Genomic DNA, 16,255 nt, shown 5'->3' on the forward strand with positions numbered 1-16,255 from the left:
ACCATTTTTCTTTTCCTCCTCTTCCTCCTCCCTTCTTCTCCTTCTCCTCTTCCTTCTTCTTTTTTTTTGGCTTTTCAAGACAGGGTTTCTCGGTGTACTCCTGGCTGTTCCTGAACTCATTTTGTAGACCAGGCTGGCCTCAAACTCACAGAGACCCACCTGCCTCTGCCTCCTGAGTGCTGGGATTAAAGGTGTGCGTTCCCACACCCAGCTGATCATTTTTATTCTTCTGTACTGGAGATCGAACCCTGGAAAGTGAGACTGTTGGTTCCTCATAAATAGGAATACAGCGTGTCCCAAACATGCTAGCAATTGGTGCAAGTAGACTGCATCCCGGTTCTGCAATCATTTCTTAAAAGCAATTTCTTTGGCTTTTCTTGTTAAGTGCAGTGCCTGCACAGGCCACTTAGCATTGTCTTTCAAAATTACCGAGGGTTTCTTTTCATACACTAAAGTAGGAAATGACGCCAGGCATGGCATTAAAAGTCACTTTGAGCTTGGACTCTCACAAAACAGAGATGCAGATTCATATTGTTTACTTGGTTGTCAGAAACTAAACCAAGTGCTTAAGAGGGTCACTGGACTGACACCATCAGGAGCAGAGGGCAGGAAGGCTGCAGGCCAGGCTGCTCCTTCCTCCCCAGGCTCCTCCTGGGCCTCACTTAGCACCAGCAGTTACCACTTAGCCAATGCTCTCAATAGCCTTCACCACACATCTGAAAGCCATGGATAATTTAACAAATTACCTATACTTAAGATTTTGAAAACACTACAAGGAACAGGTATGCGGCAGTATTGAGCACCACACTGGGGTGCTCCACCTGTAATTAAAAAATCAAAGCACAGTGCTACATGGCAGGACCCTCTGCCCCACCTCATACAAGTTCCAGTCAGAAATGCTGGCAGTGACATTCCTGCTAATTCACTTTCAATCTACTTCCAAGAACAGGGGTTTAAGAAAAAACAGTAATTAGAACACCTTAAAATCCCAGCTATCCGTTGTCTCTGCACTTGCTATCACTGGGTACTCTCTAAGCTCTAAAAGCAGGCTGTCTTGATCCATCTTTCACACACAGACAAGCTCAGGGAGCTTCAGTAACTTGTGAGCATTTGGTCAGAGTCAAGGGAATGGCCACCACCTCCTCACCTGGAACCATATGTTGCCTATGGAACCTCAGAACTTGCCTTAGAAAATGATTATGTAGGTGTCTTTTGTGGAAGTGTTTACAGTGAGGCAATGTGGGCATCAGAGTGGCATGTGCAGGGATCTCCTGTGTGTGCAGGGCAAGGGAGGCCTGCTCGTGTGAGCACCTTCATCCTGCCTTACCATAGTCAACTTATACTCCAAAGGGATCAAAGATTAAATGTAAAAAGTAAAACTTGGAAACTTTAAAAGACACTAGTTTCCTGTCTGATCAAACTTAGGACACCCACATCCTAACACACATGCACAAACTGCACGTATAGTAAATGCAACCAAAACTGAAGCCTCTGCACCAGACAGTACAAATGCAAAGTTAAAACAGAAGCCAGAGACCTGCAGAGTTTATCTATTCTGTTTCCTGGGGGGAGGATCGGCACTTAGAACGGAATATTCTGTAGCATTATTTATAATGTTTGCAAAACGGAAAGGTAACACCAAGACTCCTTAGGAGGCAAGGATAAGGAACACGTTCCTACAAAGTCCTGAAGTAAAATCCCCGGCACACTGTTAAAGCAAACATACTAGAATAATGGTCATCTGTGAATGGGTTAGAAGCCCGAGGACAACTTTACAGGAAAGTGCAAACAGTGCAGCGTGTAGAGCTGAGAAACAATAGTGTGTGTACAAATGCAGAGGTGTGTGTACAATCAGCAGAGGTGGGCTGGACTGAAGGCCTACGTGTGTACAAATGCCATCAGCGGAGGTGGGCTGGACTGAAGGCCCATGTGCAGTGTGGATGTGCCCACACCCCGTGTGCCTCCACAACAGTCGTGACGAGGTGAACATGTGCATTTCAAGTCAGGGTGACAGCTCTTCTGGATGATTTCTGTACTTACTATGACAGCTCTTAATCATAGAAAAAAAAGGAGGGCAGAGCTGAAATCGGTTACACCAAACCAGCATCCTAGAGCGGGGGCACCCCGAAGCCAGGCAGAGCTGGCGCCAGGCCCAGCAAACGGCCTCCCCCTGGGGCCTGCACAAGTCGGGACACTCACTTCTGACAGAAGAGCTGCCCACAGTTCCGGCAGTGGTGCCGTCTCTCGGTGAGGGAGAAGCGCACGGAGCATCCCGAGCAGCCGTCGACCCCCTCGTCCTTCACCCAGTGGTCGGCGGCAGAGCGGCCGGGCTGGTCACTCACAGACCAGCTGAACACTCGGCCCCGACTGTCGCCGACGAGGATTCTGCTGTGATCCCTGTGGAGAACATGAGAAGGAAGACATGGTCCAGGGCTCAGGGTGTTGGGGAAGCCCCAATTCCCTCAGAGGGAGCTAGTTAAAACAGACAAAAAAAAAAAAAAAAAAAAAAATCAAACCCGGCCTGGATTTATTTTCCCATTTCTATTTTCCTCGGCTCAAGCCTTGCTGTGTCTTTAAAGCACACAGATGGCATTTGGTTTATTTGTTGAGAATTAAAATCCACACAGCGGCAAGTTTCAGACCAGAAGAGGCAGAGCAGACACACAGGATAATACAGGTCTCAAGGATCGGGTTGAAACCCGGGTCCCTAGCTATGCAAAGGATCCAGGAAGAGAGATAGAGAGATGGGATCCGAAAAGCCTGGCCCTTACTTGGAGACGCCCAATGCGGTGACCTCAGCTGGGTGTGCGTTGTCCTTTCGATCGAAGGCCGTGTGCATCGTCAGCTTGCTTCTGAACACCAGCTGCCGCTCCCACCGGTACCCTGGAACGGAGGGGTGGGAGACAGAGACCAACTAGACCCAGGGAGCTCCATCCATCAAAGCAGTGTTTGGACTGTGGTTTCTTGTGGGTTTCTTGTGTAAAACATGCCTCGCTTGATCTACAGGGGAACTGTCTGAGGCCTTTGTCTGTACCCGGGCCACAGAGCTGGTCAAGGGAGCTGGACCCCAAGGGAGCTGGACCCCCCCCCCCCCCAGCTCAAAACACACAACCTATCACACCACTCACAGGCAGGGAGAAAGATACTAGATCTCAAGTTACCAGGTTTTAATCTGCTGTAATTCCGTGCTTCGATGGGGATGGGGTTGGGGCTGGGGTGGGAGTGGGCGAGGGGGCCCTGCAGATGTGCTCTGGTCTGGCCCTCAGAGTAGTTCACAAATATGAAGCCGTCCTTCTCATCAAGACTGAGCTGGTCGGACCAGCGCCTGGAGTCGTCGGAGCTGCTGTCCGTGCACCACGTGGCCGTGGCTCTGCAGGAGGCGGCCCGCGGCCTGTGGCTGGTGCTGCTGGGCTGGCTGGCCGTCTCCTTCGGGTCCTGGCTGATGCTCGGCTCCTCCGTTTCGGAATCCGTGCTGTCTTCATCCTGGGCTTGCTGCCCTGGGAAAGCACGAGGGAACGAGAGACGGCAGACGCATCAGTCAGCCTCACTTTGGGCCTTGCTCTTTTTCCTTCCGGTGGGCGGAAGGCCCAATCACAGCTGGCAGGGCACTCTGAGCCAAGTATCTCCAGTAAGGTTACACACAGTAACGAAGTGTAGGATCTGTCTTAGAGTTCCATTGCTAGACCACGTCTGAGAACGTCTGTAGCATGGCATTTTACCCTTCATAGTGGAACCCAGAGCACACGCTCCCTGACACCGTGTGGCTGCTCTGGCTCTCCCCACAACCTGCCCCCCTCACTTGGACTTGCAGACACCATTTCTCCACTTGTCTTCCCAACGTCGGTGTGGACTGGTGCTACCTGACGTGGGGACCCCACTCCACGGCTTCTGTGTCTAAAATCCTGCCCAGCTCCTTCTACTCAAACATCTCCTCCCTCCCCCAGACTCCTCCCTGCCATGCCTCTGTATTCGACGTCCTCTAAACTCTGAGCCCTGTACTCTGTTTACAAACAGCAGAGGAAGGACCGAGCCCAGGGCCCTGGCCGCGGCCATCGGTAACCACGTGACTTCTAAGACAAGTAAGTTTCTTGTGAAAGTTTAAATTTTGAATCTTTCCTTCCCATTGTCATTTTACATGTCCTAACACTAATTATCTACTTCCTTCGGTAACACCTCCCAAAGAGAGATAAATAGGAAACCGTGCGCACAGACACACAGAGAAACTGATAACAAGCACTTAGGCGGCAGCTCACTACACACAGCAGCACAAATGTTACCGACACAGGCAGACTTAGGTCCTATCCCGAGCTGCCGAGGGATGGCTCTGACCTCCCGGGAGCCTAGCCCAGATCGCCTTCCTTGAGCCTCATCCCTGGGACACGGCACAGTCAGTCCTTCTCTGTGGACTGCTTTCCTTCCTGCAAAACTGCCTCAGTACAACAGACATGGACGATGACTCACGATGTCTCTCCACCCCGTGGACGACCCCCCTTCCATCTCATCGTTCACTGTTATTCATTAAAGTGACTCACTTCTCCCTGGACCCTGCAATCCAATGCCTTAGATAAAGCAGCAACCCCAAACAGTTACTGAATCAAAATTTCCCAAAGTTTATGTTTTCCCCACCAACACTTCAGATCACCTCTTCTGAGGCTACACGTTAGCCCGTAGGATTCCCACTATCAGTATAATGCAAGCACCAGGATGTCTTGCTGATGGGATTTTTTTTCCAGCACAGAAAGCGGACACTGTGTGCTCTCTTCTGATAGTGTGCCTTTTCCTTCTACCACCAAAGTCATTCAATTCTCAGTGTGCAGGGACTAACTACCGAGGTGACGTGAGGTCATCAGACTGAAACTGATTCTTTCCAGTAAGTCATCAGTGCTAGACCAGGAAGGGAAGCCTCTGTGGAGACAGCGGCATGGGGCAGGATGCCGCGGGCTTCATGGCACTGTCCCCAGATGCTCTGTAGAGACATCAGAAATAACAGCTAAGAGTCTTCAGTTGGAATTAGTGTCCACACGAGCAGGAGTGGGCAGCCTGAGGACTGATGTTTGGCTTATGAGCAATTTAAGAGCCCGGCGCCCACCTGTTTCTGTCCACACTGCACCCCACAAGCTGGGCACAGCAGCTGTAGAACCGAGACTCGGCACTTCAGGAAAACACTCCCGTATCTAGCCTGCCTCACTCAGAGGGCACCGGTGAACTAGGCACACCTGGCCACAGGACCACAGAAACTGTAGCAGAGATGCAGTGCTGTGCACAGCACCCAGCCTTGCCTCCTGAAGCTACTCGGCGTGAGTCGTGTCCGTGTCCCCCCCCCCCCCCCCCCCCCCCCCCCCGCCGTGACCTAGACAATCAGAGTGGTAAGTACCTATCTGCGCTTCAGGACAGCCTTCTTGCATTTCCAGGTCTTCCACAGGCTCAGGAGCGGGGGTTTCAGGAACTTGTAGAAATTCCATCCTCCAGAACTGTAATAAAATGATGTGGAAACACCACCACTCAGAGTCACACCAGAGACTGTGAACACCACTCAGAGTCACACTGGAGACCGGGAACATGTCACTTCATGAAGGTGTGCTCTGAGGGCCAGGAAGACGGTTCCACTGGTTGCCTCTAAACAGGTTTTTCTGAAGCTGGGAGACCGCTGGCCTCACACGGTAGCTACCCCTCACTGGAGGGTCAAGACAGTTTAGAATCGTGGTCAGGGTGGTGGTTTGAGTGAGGATGAGCCCCAGAGGATCCACAGTATATGACTGGTTGGTTCCAGTTGGTGGACTGGTTAGGAGGCTTCAAAAGCTCACCCTAGGCCCAGGCGCTTTCCCGGCCGCCTCCTTTCCATTTTGTTTCTGCTCTCTCTCTCTCTGTCTGTCTGTCTGTCTTCAATCTGAGGCCAGGATGTAAACTCTGAGCTATGCTCTTGTGCCCTGCCTGCTTGCTGCCACACTCCCTGCCACGATGGTCATGGACTCACCCTCTGAGACGGTAAGCCCTCAATTAAATGCTTTCTTTTACAAGCTGCCTTGGTCATGGTGTCTTCCCAGCAACAGAATGGTAACAGTAACTAAGGCCGTGACTGCGGAAGTAAACTTGTTTCCCACAAAGACCCCTCTAAGTCCTGCATACAGGACTACAAACCCCACCTCCAAGCATATTTGTCTGTGGCAGTTTTGGGAGTGCCTTAAACATCTGGTGGTGGAAGCTGTAGCCTCAGGAATGCAGACAGAGGTGTGTACCCCCACCCCAAGCTTGCTGTCTGAGGCATGAGGCATGTAATTTGGGAGGGGCTATCAGCTTCGTGGTCTCTAGGCCTGAGCCTGTGATTAAGCAGGCTGATGATCAGTCACCGTGCTTTGACAAAGGGCGCAATTAAGGGAAACAGAGTTACAAAGAAAAGGAAACTCTCCTGAGAGAAAGCCACGCACCTGAGTGACTGCAGAAGTCAGCACACACTCTTGTCTTTTGTGTGATGCCAACCCACATAGAATGCAGCAAAACACATGTACTGCATTTAGGTTTCAGCAGAAATCATGTAGGCCCCAGCCTGAGCATGGATGTAAGGCCTCAAGGCGTGTGTGCATGTGTGCGTGTGTGCGTGTGTGCATGTGTGCATGTGTGCACGTGTGCATGCATTTGAGAACAGCGGGACGCTTTTCTGAGGTCACTTACCCGAACCACCCCATCTGAGTGTCCCGTCACGATGACATTCTGTGTGTCCCATTCATTCATCTCGGACACGCAGCAGCAGATGATCTGCTGACTCCTGCCTGTGAATGTGTTCACACTCACGATAGGGTCACCGTTGATGCTCCACACATGGATGTACGTGCCGGCACAGGACACAATGTCCCCCTGAGGAGAAGAAGGGGAATTTGTCAGTCTCTTTACGCTGAGCTTCATATTCCACGTCTAGCTCTCAAAACCTTTTTTAGTCCTGAGGACTTCTGGCTGGATGATTTCTGAGGCAACCTAGAAGTCAGTGCTTGCTATATAAATATCTTCAACAGAAGCTTCCTCAAGAATTGAAAGCCGAGTCCTTGCCAGGCATCACACATGGAGGCGAGAAGTAATGAACTCAAAACCAAGACCGGAGAGCAGAGGGAAACTATGAGCTCGGGTGTGCTGTATCTCTCCTCAGTAACTGAGAGGACAGACGGACCCCACAGAGTACTGTAACGGTTACTGTAAAACCTGTGTCTGCAGCAAGCGAGGCCACCAACCAACCTGCGGGTTTCTAACGAGAGGCAGGAAGCACATGCAGTTCACTAAGGAGCTGGACAGAGAGTTGTGGGTGGATGGAAGGGAAGCCACAAGTTACTTAGACATGACCAAGCCATCTTTTAAAGATTATGTGTACGAGTGTTTTGTCTGCACACATGTCTGTGGGTCATGTGTGCCTGTCTGCTGCCCACATGAACCAGAAGAGAGAGAGTCTTCAGATCTCCTAGGACTGGAGTTACAGTTAAGAGGCACCATGTGCATGCTGAGAATTGAACCCTGGTCCTACAGAAGCACAGCCGGTGCTTTTAACCTCTGAGCCAGCCCCTCTAGAACAACTTCAACAAACAAACAAAACAAAAACCAACCCAATGGCTCCGTACAGCCAGAAGCACTGGCTGCATTGGCTTCGGCAACAGATGAGAAACACAGTTCTGCCTACTTCGGAACAAGCCCAGACCACAGTGCTATGAATCATGGCATCAAGCACCTCAATAAGTAACACCAAGGCCGCGGGGTTATGTTGGGCCCACAGTCTGAGAAAGCTTTTTAGGTGCAGTATCCCTAGAAGCCCCCCAAAGTCATACTTCCACCGGTGCGTACCCCCATGCAGTCCCAGCTCCGAACACGCCTATTCCTAGCAACCAGGCACTCTGGGTTGGCTATTCACGAGAACGGAATTTCTTCAAGTGACTACAGACTATTTGACTAATGCACAGTTAATAATACTCAGTGTTATAGTTTGGGTGTAAAATGTACCCCACAGACTCATATACTGGGTGAGGCAGGAGGCACATGTGTGGAGGTAGATCACTGTAGTGTAGGCCTTTGAGGGTTACAGCCTGGCCCTACTTCAGGCCTGCTCTGGCCTGAGTTCTCTGCTTCTTAGAGACTTCAGTAGAACAACTGCCTTATACCCACTCTCAGCCCGTAGACTGGACTGGTTAGCCGCTGTTATCTTCCTTACCAAGATGGACTACGTCCACTTAGGTACCGCGAGCCAAGACAAACCTTTCTCTCCTGCTTGTCAGGTATTTGGTTACCAGGTTGAGACCATTATTACAAACAGTATCATCTGGGGAAAAGCAAAGCGGGAAGGGACCTCCCAAATGAAAGGCTGTGTGGATGCGAGTGAGAACACCGGGAAGCCCAGGGCAGGGCGGGGGAAGATGTGAGCAAGCAGGTGTAGCTGCAATGCCAATGGGCGGACTGCTGTAATTCCCAGGACCGATCTGCAGAGGCCAATGGGTGGACTGCTGTAATTCCCAGGACCGATCTGCAGATGCCAATGGGTGGACTGCTGTAATTCCCAGGACCGATCTGCAGATGCCAATGGGCGGACTGCTGTAATTCCCAGGACTGATCTGCAGATGCCAATGGGCGGACTGCTGTAATTCCCAGGACTGATCTGCAGAGGCCAACGGGTGGACTGCTGTAATTCCCAGGACTGATCTGCAGAGGCCAACGGGTGGACTGCTGTAATTCCCAGGACTGATCTGCAGAGGCCAACGGGTGGACTGCTGTAATTCCCAGGACTGATCTGCAGAGGCCAATGGGTGGTCTGCTGTAATTCCCAGGACTGATCTGCAATGCCAACGGGTGGACTGCTGTAATTCCCAGGACCGATCTGCAGATGGAGGACCATCTACACAGGTGTTCACAGACAGGCCTCAGCTGCTGTAAACCCACAACTGAGCTCCCCTGGCTTACCATCCCCACTCAGCAATGGATCTGCCTCAGGAGGCCTTGGCTGTCAGGAGACTCTGGACCAATGTATTCATTTTATTCTGACTCATTTATTTATATATGAAACACTAACTTTTAAGAAAGCTAGTACCTTCTGGTAACTTTGAAACCTGGTTTTTAAAGTAGCCTGACAATTATTTTATCTCTTGTTCATGGACCCAGGGGTTAACACTTTTTACTGTACATTGTAATTAAAAATTTCAACAAAACTCTTAAACTTTTAACGAGTCTCACAATTTCCACAGTGTTGGAGAAGTACACTCTGGAATGTTTTATTTTCACCAACTCTTGCTCTCTTTAAAGTGTGCAGTAGTGAATGGATTGTTTTAGGATAAAACTATTGTCCGGTTATAAAATTTAATATCCAGGCCGGGCGGTGGTGGCGCACGCCTTTAATCCCAGCACTCGGGAGGCAGAGCCAGGCGGATCTCTGTGAGTTCGAGGCCAGCCTGGGCTACCAAGTGAGTTCCAGGAAAGGCGCAAAGCTACACCGAGAAACCCTGTCTTGAAAAACAAAAAAACAAAAAAAAACAAAAAAACAAACAAACAAAAATTTAATATCCATTTGCTTTTCAAGCAATTTATAAACCAAGCAGAATGCAGTGTCTTCCACACCGTGAATATCCATCAACACAGACTCGGTCTTGTTTAGTCCGGCCCGTATATTTCCCAAATATACTACTTACGGTTAACTCATTAATGCAAAGAGCAGAAACGGGGGCTCGGTGGCCGCGGAGCTGGGTTAGGAACGACAGTTTGTTCAAATCCCAGATGATGCAGGTGCGGTCTCGGGACCCACTGACAATTATGTGATAGGCTAGCGACGCGGTGGCGCAGGTGACGGTGTCAGTGTGACCCAGCAAAGCCTGCGAAAGAGAAAAGCGAGCAGTCAGGCCAGTCACAATGGGGGGTCTCCTAGCTGTGAAGACAGGACAGGCGCATCACCAGCGAGCCGGATGCCCAGGGCAGGGTGGGGTGACAGGCTAGACCCTTCTCTTCATCTTTACATTTTTCTCAGTAGGAAGGAAATGGTGGCCTCGACTTTTGAAGGAAGAGGGAATGTCCGCCGCAACTGACGTGGATTTCTTTCCACTCTTCCCATGTGGTCATACACTGACTATGGGCCCAAAGTAGAGAGTTTCTATTCTCTTGCCATAAACGCTTATTTAGATGGCTGTGAGCACCTACGATTTTAAAAAGTGTACGGAAAAAAAGAAATTAAAATGGCACGGTTGTGGTCTGTGGTCCTAAAAGATGAAGGGGGGTATGGTCCTGACATACGGCCACCATGCTGGAGTCCCGCTATCTGCACGGGAGGTGTCTGTGTTGGGGCGGAGGGGGGCCCCTTCATACTGACTGCAGCAAGGGACCTCACAGGACCCAGGAACTGCAGTGTGTGGAGGTTAGGGAAGATTTTGAAGAAAAGTCTCTGATCACTGTTAGGAGTTCCATTTTCTGGAAATGTGCCTCCTCTCCTGTCCCCAGCGGGACATGCTCATTTAAATGAGAAGATGTCTTAATTTTTTGGTCATATAGACATCTGGAGGTATGCTGAGTAAACATGGAAAGCTGTTTTAAGTCCTAAATCTACACCGATGGCACATAAGCTCAAAACCCATTGGCTGATGGGAAGTAGTTTCTTTAGAGAGAGTGGTCAGCAAAACCACCAGCAGCCTTATCTGTGACACTGTGGAGAATGCCCTCACACCGCTCATCTCAGTGAGGCGTCTAAGGAGCCCTTGGTCTGTGGAAGGTTGCTGGACAGGGAACTTAATTCTTTCCATACATAGCTAACACACTGATTCTGGCTTTAAAACAGACTTGGAGTCAGATCTGAACTTAAGTTCTGGCTCTATCTGTCGCAAAGGTAATGTTGGCATGCTTTTTATTCTAAGATGTGCTCCCTCACACCCAGACACAGAAACTACCTTGGGTAACTTGAGGGTCCGAGTTCTGTACGAACAAATGAGACATTTTTATTAATAAACTGCTTTTCAAATTACATCCTAAAAACATAGATGTATCCTCCTTATTTTAAAAACATCTGCGCTAAAACCATCACAGATCAAGTACTACGACATAGCTTACTACCAGGGATACGACTCGGTGGGCAAAGGAGTCTAAGCACAAGCCTTATGCCCCAAATTCAATCCTTAGAAGCCACGGAGAGTTGGAAGTAGAAAATGGACTCTGCAAAATAAAAAATAAAAAGCTAAAAAAGTAAAAATGGAATCAAATAAAGATGAAGTAATTGAAATACTTGACAGCAAGACCATCAGTGCTCTGCTGGACCGAGGTGTAAATCCTGCATGGCCTCAGGAAGGACAAGGGACAAAAGAGGCGACTAGATGTGGTGCTTCAGTGAAGCGGCGCCACCGTGGGAGAGCATCTACACGAATCTACAGAAAATATACCTGGCTGGCAAAACACTTCAGTGTACAAGTAATTTCTAAGAAACATTTGTATTTCTTAGGCATGCAGAAACAGTCGTCAAAGACAACTTCCTTTAGCTCTTAAGAGACACTTTATGAAAAACAGCATTTTCTGATTATTGAGAAGCCTGTCTAGTAAATTAACCTGTTTTGAGTCAGGTGCAATTCCATACCCAGGGTGTTGGGGATCGTGAGTCTGGAGACAGCCTAGAGTACCCAGCCTCACCCCTCAGAGCGGAACGACACCTTCCCCAAGCATGTTCTGGAGCCTGGCAGCTGAGCAGGGGAATGTGGCCACCCTCTCCCCGCTGCGTGCTTACCTGCTTGAGCGTGAGGGGCTTGGCCTTCTCCTTGGAGGTGCCCATCTCCCACACGCACACCACAGTACTTGTTCCACCCGTAATCACCAGCTTGGGGTTGGGGCAGATGGCACAGAGGATCTGGCCCCACTCGGACAAACATTCATAAACAGTCACCGCCTGGGAGACAAAGTGGACGTGAGACACATGCCACCAAGTGCTGCTGCAGACTTCAGCCACACAAGGGGCAGAGCTGAGTTCCCAGAGAAGGTTGTGGGAGGCAGCCCAGGCAGGCACTGTCTCCCACCCTGAGCCGGGTTCAGTTACAGTGAACAGGGTTCAGTTAGTGACAGTTCCACTGACGTTCTACCCCAACTGCCCAAGAACGTCTAAACTACAGAAGCTGCTAAGCATCAAAATTAAGAGACCGTGTGCATAACAGTCTGATCTTTATCCAGTTTGGGAAGATAATGTTCAACCTGTGTGATGATGGTAGCATGGTTAAAAGGGCCTGTACACTGTGGCCACGGAAAGCATGCATAGGGAAAACATGCTTGTTTGAGAAACACTGCCCACAGAGAATAGTGCCCAGTGTGACCAGAGAGTGGGAGGAGCCAGCAGAGGGCAACATCCACTAAAGGATCACCCATTTGCTTCTCTAGGCCACAGCGGCAGCGTCTGTGCTGGGGGACGGGGCTGCTTTAGGGGACTAACATTGGTAAGGGGCCAGATCGTTACTTGACGAAGAAGAGGGTAGCCGGGTTGCAGAAAGGGTGAGCCCTTTGCTGGCTAGGGTCTCTTAGAGGAATTCTGGGAGCGGGAGGAGAGCTGTCTGCACCCGCTTCACAGATTTCTAAGAAACACTTGTTCTTCTGCAGCTCGCTCCTTGATCTGGAACAGGAAGTTGACAGAGCCTGGCCTAGCTGCTCCCCGGCTGTTCAGCCCGGTTGTCCAGACCACGAAGGGGCGAGGCTGAAGCAGGCCAGCAATGCGCACCTTGTCTGACTCGTAGGTCCCCAGCCTGCAGCTGAGGTCTGCGTAGCCCCAGGCGAAGGTCTTGTTCCAGGCTGGTGGGATCAGGACCTTGTTCTGCTCCACTGCGAGGATGCCTTTGTCCGTGCAGACGATTTGCCCCACAGGCTCTTTGAGTTCTACGAAGGAACCATTGCGTGAAGTCAGATGGGGACCCGGACTCTCAGGCTCACACCCCGAGAGCTGGTGCCCACCATCTTACCTTTCACTGGGGTCAGGGAAGGCCTCAGGTTGTCTAGGTGATGGAAGAAGATCTTGTCACCCGTGACTCCCGGCGGGATGGAGATCCCCATGTTGTCTCCATTGAGCCGACTCCTCACTCGCTTTGGCGGATGGGGTTTTTTAAACAACTGAAGAGGATAACACACTTTATAGGACGACATGTACTCAGCACTTTGTGCAAGCATCATGGCTTTCTTGACATAAGCTTTACATGCATTATATATTGTATTATCCCCGGTTTTCATCTGAGGATAGCGGGTCAGAGGCTGAGACTGTGAGACTTAACCACAGTAAGCAGTGACAGGATTATGGTGCCGGAGCTGGGGTCACCATACCCACACAAAGCTGAATTAACTTCCTGAGAAAACGTCATTACTCAAACTACACACTGACTGACAGTTATTGTCCAGCGGTGTTTAGAAGGCAAGCAGTTCTCCATGACCTGATCTCCTGTCCCTGAGGCAGACACTGACTGTAACAATGGGATGTGGTCCTGCTCGGCACAGCCATCCTTAAGGGGACTCAGCAATGCTGCGCCCCGCACGGCTGTCCCTAATGTGACCGGACGACGCCACTTTGGTGTCTTTGAGGTGCTCTTGCTGCAAATTTATGAATCCATCTTGCATTCAAGGAAAGAAATTCGAAGAGGTTAAGAAGACTGTGAGTGCCCACAACACAGTAGTCAGGGGCAGGACTTGCATCACAGCGCTTTCTGTCAGGCTCACTCTTATTTTTTTTCCCCAATAAAACAGATCTTTAAAAGAAGAAAACAACTTTGGCATTTTTTTGTCCACTATTTCTACAAGATCAAAAATATTAAAAGTCCACTTAATGTTTTTTTTCAAACTCTTTGAAGTACTTATATTGTCATTTATGCTGGGAAACTGGTATTTGAGAAAAAGTATCTGCGCTCTTACGATGATCCACAACCATATTCTAGGAGACCTTACTGCGATCACTGGAGAAAAAAATGGGGAAAACACCTGACATACAGGAATCCAGGTGCAGACTCCTGAGCCTTTGAGACCCTTGTTTCTAGTTTAGATATTTGTGGGGACATGGGCCAGGGTTCTGTAGATTTGGACATTGTAAAACAGAAACACACACTACAAAGCATGCCTAGACATGAAAGAACTTTACACGAAGACTGTCCCTGTTCGTTTTATGTTAACCCAGAGAGGCTGCAGTCGTTTGGGAAGAAGGAACCTCCATTGAGAAAATGCCCTGACTAGACTGGCCTGTGAGAAAAACTGTGGGGCCTTTTCATGATCAGTGATTGACGCAGAAGGGCTCAGCCCACTGGGCAGGTGGTATGCAAGCCGTGGGGAGCAAGCCAGTAAGCAGCACCCCTTCATGGTTTCTGCATCAGCTCCTGCCTCCAGGTTCCTGTCCTGACTTCCCTGGATGATGGGCTACAAGCTGTAAGATAAAATACCCCCACCCTACTTGCTCTTGGCCCATGGGGTTTATCACACAACAGGAGTTCTGACGAAGGCTATGGTACTGTGCAGAGTTGCAGGTATACAAAGTTACGTACATACAGTGACCATACAACCTACGTATGAAAATATTCTCTTTTATTTAACGGAATGTCTTAGAAATAACTCTGCTAGCTTCTTATACCAAAGCAATAAAGCAATCTTACAATAGTACAGGGTCTCTAAAATGTGTGTGTGTGTGTGTGTGTGTGTGTGTGTCAGAGAGAGAGAGAGAGAGAGAGAGAGAGAGAGAGAGAGAGAGAGAGACACGTGCAGTGCCCTCGGACACCAGAAGAGGGAGTCAGAGTCCCCTGGAGCTAGAGTTAGGATGGCTGTGAACCACCCAAGAGGGGGCTGGAAACTGAACTCTCTGGTGCAAGGTCTTGAGGTTTGTTCAATACATGCACTTCCTGCAGATATCCTGCCCCTGTAACCCTCAGGAAAGAGCAACGGGTAGGGGGGGAGGAGGGAGGTCTCAGCATCACTCTGCTCTGGAGGCAGACTCGGGCTGCATGGTGAAGGACAGTACTGGCTGTCCTACAGTTCTCCATTGCTTTTCCACGTGCAGAGCTTGCCATTCTTCCATGTGTTCCCAGTGTCAACACTAGAAACCTTGGAGATGGTAAACCTCTGGAAGACATAACAGCTGCCCCAAGACCGAGGAGGCCAGGGCCCTCAGTGCAGAGCCTCAGGCCTTGTCACAGGCGGGTGGCATGAGCAGCCTGGCCCTAGGTGTGTCTGCCACAGTGTTGTGGGGATGGAGGAGGGAGGTTTGCTCCTCACTGGGCTCAATGCAGTGGTCTCCAGTCTGGGGGCTGCGTGCCTTTCTTCTCAGCGTTCAGATCGGGGGAAGCTGCCACTTTCTGTCCAGACAGTCCTAACTCAGCACAGCCCTTTTCATATCTCCATTGAGATTGTGGCCCAGTCACAACAGACCTCCATGATGATTACTTATAACGACTGACTTGAGACCTAGAGTCACCTGGAAGTCGCAATGAGGAATTATCAAAATCAAACTGGCCTCTGAGCATGTTTGTGGGGATCGTTCTGATTGCCTTAAATGAGGCTGGGATACCCAGCCTGAAACTGAGTGGCAGCATCCTCAGGATTTTGGCCTTGGCCTGCATAAGAGCAGAAAAAGTGCTCTAAGCACTAAGCACTAATTTCTCTCTGCTCTCTACTGTGGATGCGATCTGTGAAGCAGCTGCTTCAAGCTCCTGCCTTGACTTCCTGAGGGACTGTGACCAGGGACTGTGAGCTAACATCAGCTCTTTCTTCTCTAAGCTGCTTCTTGTCTGGGGACTTTATCACAGCAGCAGCCAATCACTAGGACAGGCACTAAGTGGTCTTCAGTTCCCATCACGGTTCCTCTAAGGTGTGTGTGCGTGTGTGTGTGAGAGAGAGAGAGAGAGAGAGAGAAAGAGAGAGAGAGAGAGAGAGGGAGGGAGGGAGAGGGAGAGAGAGAGAACGTATGCATGTGTGTGTGTGCATGTGAGAGAGAGTGTGTGTGCGTGTGTGAGAGCGTGCACGCATGTGTGCATGTGTATGTGTGTGCACATGTGAGAGAGAGTGTGTGTGTGCGCATGTGAGAGAGAGTGTGTGCGTGTGTGGGGGGGGGGCTATAATGAACACACTGAAGTTAAATGCAGCCATGCCATTTCCTTGCCTATGGTCACCACTGGGTTTGGACTGGCATCAAGATGAAATCCCATCTCCATATTCTGTGGCCCACAAGGCACCTCCTGGTAGGTCTTGAGCACAATACATGAACATGTACCTAGTTTGTGAAGGAAAAGTATGAAGCAACAAAAATCCTACGTACATACAT

General features: G+C 49.9%; 1 protein-coding gene and 1 long non-coding RNA gene across 14 annotated transcripts in view; one reads left to right on the forward strand and one right to left on the reverse strand.

Annotated features, from left to right (window-relative positions):
- Positions 1-16,255, reverse strand: part of Wdfy3 (WD repeat and FYVE domain containing 3) — a 253,981-nt gene that overhangs the window by 8,067 nt on the left and 229,659 nt on the right. For all 13 annotated transcript variants that reach the window (XM_076546791.1, XM_076546794.1, XM_076546795.1 and 10 more), the window contains 9 exons: positions 12,930-13,077; positions 12,692-12,846; positions 11,717-11,875; positions 9,651-9,830; positions 6,670-6,852; positions 5,375-5,471; positions 3,162-3,497; positions 2,772-2,883; positions 2,200-2,397 (listed from right to left, as the gene is read on the reverse strand). In XM_076546791.1, the coding sequence (XP_076402906.1) occupies positions 2,200-2,397; positions 2,772-2,883; positions 3,162-3,497; positions 5,375-5,471; positions 6,670-6,852; positions 9,651-9,830; positions 11,717-11,875; positions 12,692-12,846; positions 12,930-13,077 (1,568 nt within the window). The remainder of the gene's footprint in view (positions 1-2,199; positions 2,398-2,771; positions 2,884-3,161; positions 3,498-5,374; positions 5,472-6,669; positions 6,853-9,650; positions 9,831-11,716; positions 11,876-12,691; positions 12,847-12,929; positions 13,078-16,255) is intronic.
- LOC143267668 (uncharacterized) lies at positions 12,104-13,722 on the forward strand. The gene is made up of 2 exons (XR_013043058.1): positions 12,104-12,413; positions 12,574-13,722. It is a non-coding gene; the product is annotated as an uncharacterized LOC143267668 (long non-coding RNA).

Source organism: Peromyscus maniculatus, chromosome 10 (assembly GCF_049852395.1).
Source record: "Peromyscus maniculatus bairdii isolate BWxNUB_F1_BW_parent chromosome 10, HU_Pman_BW_mat_3.1, whole genome shotgun sequence".
Classification (NCBI taxonomy): domain Eukaryota; kingdom Metazoa; phylum Chordata; class Mammalia; order Rodentia; family Cricetidae; genus Peromyscus; species Peromyscus maniculatus.